Source organism: Tauraco erythrolophus, chromosome 24, assembly GCF_009769465.1.
Source record: "Tauraco erythrolophus isolate bTauEry1 chromosome 24, bTauEry1.pri, whole genome shotgun sequence".
Classification (NCBI taxonomy): Eukaryota; Metazoa; Chordata; class Aves; order Musophagiformes; family Musophagidae; genus Tauraco; species Tauraco erythrolophus.
In genome coordinates, this window is record NC_141488.1 from 4,741,642 (window position 1) to 4,747,197 (window position 5,556).

A 5,556-nucleotide genomic window follows, 5' to 3' on the forward strand; every position below is an offset into this window, starting at 1 on the left:
CATCATCCAGGGGGGTGAAAACTTCTCTGGCAACTTTTACATGTTTGGAGGAGAGGAGACATTCTGATCAGCGAGTATGTTTCAGACCAGGATAAAGGAAAACAAAACAAAATAAAACAAAACAGGAGTTTTGTAGCAAAAATGAAAGTCTCAACACTTTCCAAGGCGTATTATGCTACGAGCACGGAGCAATATGCGTGGCAAAGGCGGTAAGGCAGTGGACTCGGTGTAACCGAGGTGTAAGGATGTTTGGAAGTTCACTGGTTAGCAGCAAGATACACAGCTGAGTAACTACAGAGCAACGTACGTGGCAGTTACCGCGTTAAAATAAAGGATTGTTTTCCTGCTCGGCTGGAGAAAACGTCCTGTACAGTAACACGCAGCACAGCACCACCCAGTTTAGACTTCAAGGTACTGAAAAGATTAATTAACAGTTAAACAGTAAGTTCTTCAACAAGGAATCCCGCAGTTACACTTTATTAGCAGTGCTTTATTTTATGAGTGGGGAATGAAGAGGCCTTCCAACCACAAAGATGTTCGCAGAGAACACCACAGCATTCCAGCTGGCAGCACTGGAATAAAGCTCTACGAAGGCAAGGTAGGGCATTTCAAAATTTCTGACTTTAAAACATTTAATTATTATTTTAACGTAATGATAATGACATGAAATCTCGATTTCACCCTCCAGAGAGCACTTACAGCATCACCAGGTTGTGACCAACTCTCAGACCATTCCGCAGCCTCAAGGCTTACCTCCCTCTGGTCCTTGAAAATTCCGACTCATTTTAAAATCCAGATTTCCAACCTGCCATCAGGTGCCTGAACTGCAACTCGCAGGACAAGGCAGAGCGCAGCCAACAGCACTGCACCCCAACAGCCTTTTTCTTGTAAAGTCTCTTCTACTCTCCACTTCACCCCAACATCTCAATCCCCCCCCAGGGATGTCCTGGGGATTCTCACAAACTGCGCCTCTTGGAGAAGGCCCTGGACAACCTCTTGAAGAGGGCAAGAATCTCTTCTCCCTGCTCCCGCATGTAGGAGTTGCAGCCTTTCAGCAGCTGCATCCTACCACTTGGTTGCTCAAGTAAGTTGTCAGTATTTTTGTTGGCCGTTTCTAAGCTGCTTCTGGGTGGAGCAGATGGCAGATTATTAAACCTCATCATTTTCACTAAGGCAAATTTAAGACCTAGCAGCTATGATAACGCGAGATGGAAAACCAGTTTCTATCTGTACGTTTCAAACTGGCTGTTTTCTGTACGTCCAGCAGCCATTCCGTGACACTTGCAGCACTTGAGACACAGAAAATTTCTTGATGTGAAACTCTGCTGCGTGTGTTTTCATCGGATTCCCTCTGGTAACGGCACAGGTTGAAACTGGTCACTCAACTCCCATCAAGAACACACTGAAGTCCCAGGAAAGGCCAAGGCGAGATGGAAAAAACACTTTGAGAAAGTTACTGAAGGAGATACTCACACATCAGGGTTTGGCTCTGATCTATAGGGTAAGTAGCAACTATAAAAATGGCACGTTTTTACTCAACAAGTCTTGTTTGCTGCTTACTCACCACCACAGCAAAGCCCGTCTTCAATCCGCAGAAGCGACAATATTCTAACACACAATCAGTTTTACGCAGCTAGTTCTGGTTTCGCTACCAAGAAAAGCTTACCAGAATTTAGTTTTCTCTGCAGAGACTGAAAGATGGCTGTATCCTTCCCCTTTTTGAATAGTACTACTTTTTAGACAATACCAAAGATCATTTATCCCAGTGGATTCACTTACACGCTCCATTTTGGGCCTCCTAAGAAGTCAAAGAGTTTCAAAACATCCTACAGCGATCTAGCTTGTAGGTGAGCAAATCTCACTTTTCACTTGTGCACGAAGACTGAATTCATCATCTGAATTAAGATGCTTAAAACAAATTCTTGGCCATTAGCAAAAACATTTCCTAACTACAAACACAATATGCAGCAAATATTCTTCTGGCATTAACCACGTCAGAGACGAAACAAAGGCAAGAGAAAGGAGAAAGGCGTTAAGAACAGTCCAAGCCAAACCGTATCCAGCTTTATTAAAGGTACTTTTCATAAACAATCATGGTAATTTAGGCAGGACATGGGCTACAATCTGCAACATTTTACAACAACTGTCAAACTCCCCTCCCTTCACGGACTACCAAAACGTAAAAGTTGCTATAAAACCGAAGAATCTTCATTTCATACTTGTAGAGGGAAAAGTTTAGAGTGAGGGTGGACACTTTCACATTTAGCATGTTGTTTAACAACTCTTCACAAACCTACCCTGACTTTTTTTGAGGAAAAAAAAAAATTAAAAACGCAGGTTTCTTAATCTGAAGCTCCACAATATAAAAGAGGAAGTAGGGCTCCTTTCAGAGCCATTCTATTCCAAATTAGACACCAGAAGTCCGGATCACCTGACAACACGTTTATAGAGTGGTAAGCCCGAAAATGCCATTTTTTTGCCATGTTTTGGAGTGACAGGCTCTAGGCAAACACCGAGGATGCGAAAGGAAACACCGAGGGATTACAAACTGCGGTTTTGAAGTCGGCAACAGGCATCTTGGGAGCTTCGATGTTCACCTGGATGCACTTCACAGAACTTAACAGATGTGCAGCACGAAGGAATCCCTTCCTCCTCTATTCAGGAAGAGCCCTTCCTCCAAAAACCAGCGGATGGGGAAATCTTTTCGTATTAAAATTTAGGTTCTGAGAAATAGACTAAGTGACATTTGTCCCCACTGTCCCTCCCCCTCCCCCCCCCCCCCTCAAAACACAACAACGAAGCGGTCTGTGTGCTAACAACATAGCTTAAAAAAAAGTAAACCAAAATTCTGCATTGTTATAAAACTTGATAAAAAATAGTATTTCAAACTGTACAGTCACCAGAAGTACACAGTTATCAAAAATTCACACGTTTTTACTTGGCTTCACCAGCACCTTCGGCTTTCTGTGCCTACAAGAAAAAGGGGAACCAGTCAATACACAAACAACTGATAACTCATTTTTCAGTTAAAAAACAGCAATTCTCTGAACAGAAGGAACCTTATCTGGGTTGCACCTCTCTATTTTTTAACAAAACTAAATCTAACATTCAAGGTACTGTAAGACAGCTTTATTATTTGCAAATTTTCCACACTTTCAGAACTTTCCCATGGCAATTCAATTGACAGACAACTTTTAACTCTTTACCAAGGGAGCAACGCCCCCCAGCACGGCTGTTGATGTGTTGCTAGTGTCATAAGCAACAGGTCTAAATAATCAGGCAATAATTCCTCTTAATTAGCGCAAGTCTAGACCTGTCTTATGTTTGATATGGAAAAAAATAATTTGCTGACGTGACAGAAGCTGCCAGAGCCGCTGTTATACCTGGTCTGTTTTGGCATCTCCGTTTTCTGCAGGGTTGTTTCCCTCCTTGCCAGCATCAGCTTTTCCCTTCTTTCCCTTGGGCAACTTCTCGCTCTTCTGTGAAGGTAAGATGACGTACACCGTTACCAGCATCAGTCACTAAGCCACAAGAACCCAAAAACCAGAACGCTAAAAACCGACATCAGACGCTGGCCTAAAAATCACGCGACGCACAATGTACGTTTGCATCTTTAAGAGATCTGACAACAACTGTGACGAGTCTTCACTTTGGTATTTTTTATGCGAGTTTTGTAAAATTCACAAGCTTTCAGTGCAAGTTCATAGAAGTGATGATGCAGCTCAACTTCACCGCTACGTAACACTGTTGCTCAAAGTTTTCTTAGTTATTAGTGGACAAATCTAAACCTCATAACCCACTCACCCTTCAGTAAGAGCACTGATGCAACGACTTACCTTTGGAGCTGCCTTTTTAGGTTTAGGCTCTGGCTTCGGAGGAGCAGGCTTCTGCAAGTGAGAAAAAAAAATCTTGTTACTCAAATTATTTTAAGAGAAACATACTACTTTTTTAAAACATTCAACCCAAATGGTATTGTTTTAGGAAAGCAAATCAAAACATCCGAAATTGAAGCACTTACGTGGTTTCTCAATTATTCTACCACTCTCACAGGGCAGTTCGTTAAGCCAGTAACTTTCAACTGAAGAACACGTCTCTCCAGAATACCCACAGTTCTCACACAGGTGCAGTATCTAATACTCAAACCTAAAACCATTAAGTTTTGTGACATCTCTGCTCAACAGGAGAATACTCACAGCAGATAACCTCGCCGATCTCCGTTGTGGCTGTTTAAAAAGAAAAATGATTGAGTTTAATGTGAGGGAATATGAACTCTCAAACACTCATAAAGTAGCTCTCATTTCAAAGTAGTAAAATCCTGGAACTAATGTTTAAGTTTTTACTTCCCTTTTCTCAAGAAACACGAGACTATCCCGTTTAAATCACTACTAACGGCTCACGACAGTTAAATAAATTTTTCATCGTTGAAGTTAAAAGACAGTTAATACTCCAAAAAGCCAGGATCAAGTAAGACCAACTCCCCAGTTCTTTATTTTGATGAAGTTAAACCTCAGCTTCCAACGTAAACACTTTATAACCCAACTTTCTCAAAACATTGAACTTCTTACCTCATCTTTAACTTTGGCCTTATCGCCCTTGGTATCTCCTTCAGCCTGAGACGTGAAGCACAAGCCATACGGACAAGTTAAGGGGAGGCCCCCTCAGCCCCCGCGGTTATTTCCAACCCCCCACCCGCAAGGGAAACCCTTCCGACCCGCTCCCGCCACCTGTCCTGGACTGGGCGGGCCGGCCGCGGACAGCACTCCAGAGGCCGCCGAGACGCGGGGAGGGGCCGGAGGCACCGGCGGGTCAGGATCCCCGGGCCAAGCCCCGGAAGCCCCGCACCGACCCACCCCACGGCGGGGCGGGAGCAGACGCCTCCCCCGGGGGTGTGGGGAAGGGGGAGGCGGGGGAGCGGCGCGGCCCCTTCAGGGAGGCCCCGCTCCCGCCCACGGCTGCCCCCGCGGGGCGGCGGTTTTGGCGGCAAAGCAGCGCGGGCGCCGCTTCCCGCCCTTTCCCGCCCCACCGGCGCTCCCCTCCCCCCCCCCCCCCCCCCCCTCCGCCCCGACCTCCCGCCAAAACCAACCGGATCGGACCGGCGCCGCTCGGCGCGCGCCCCTCCCCTCCCTCTCCCTCCCCGCTCGCCCCCGCCGCAGGGCCCCCGCGGCCGTTAGTCCCCGCGCGCGCAGCCGGTAACGGTCCCCGCGCCGCCCCGCCCCCACCCCCGTCGGGGCCTCGCGCGCCACCTCGCAACCGTTACCGCCCCGAACGGGGCGGGGGGGGGGGGGAAGAAAGGAAGGGGGGGAGGGGGGGGGTGAGCGCGTAGTCCCGCCCCCCCTTCCACAGACGCGAGCGGTGCGGGGGGGGGGGGAAGGTAGGCCGCTACGGCGGAGAGGGGCGCGGCGGGGCGGCCCGCTCCGCTCCCCCGGCGCCACGTACCTTTCTCTTCGGCATGGCTCCGCGCGGGCGCGTTGTGTGTGTGTGTGTGTGTGTGTGAGGGAGAGAGGAGCTCGGCTGGGCGGCGTGAGGGGGCGGAGGGAGAAGGCGGAGGAAGAGAGG

General features: G+C 47.8%; 1 protein-coding gene across 1 annotated transcript; it reads right to left on the minus strand.

The window, feature by feature from the left end:
• Window positions 1–2,049: 2,049 nt before the first annotated feature.
• Window positions 2,050–5,556, minus strand: HMGN2 (high mobility group nucleosomal binding domain 2). Its single transcript, XM_086625983.1, has 6 exons — window positions 5,437–5,556; window positions 4,566–4,610; window positions 4,194–4,223; window positions 3,837–3,887; window positions 3,384–3,479; window positions 2,050–2,970 (listed from the first exon to the last, which is right to left on the minus strand). The coding sequence occupies exons 1-6, from the start codon at window positions 5,449–5,451 to the stop codon at window positions 2,935–2,937; spliced, it is 273 nt and encodes a 90-aa protein (XP_086482109.1). The 5' UTR covers window positions 5,452–5,556; the 3' UTR covers window positions 2,050–2,934.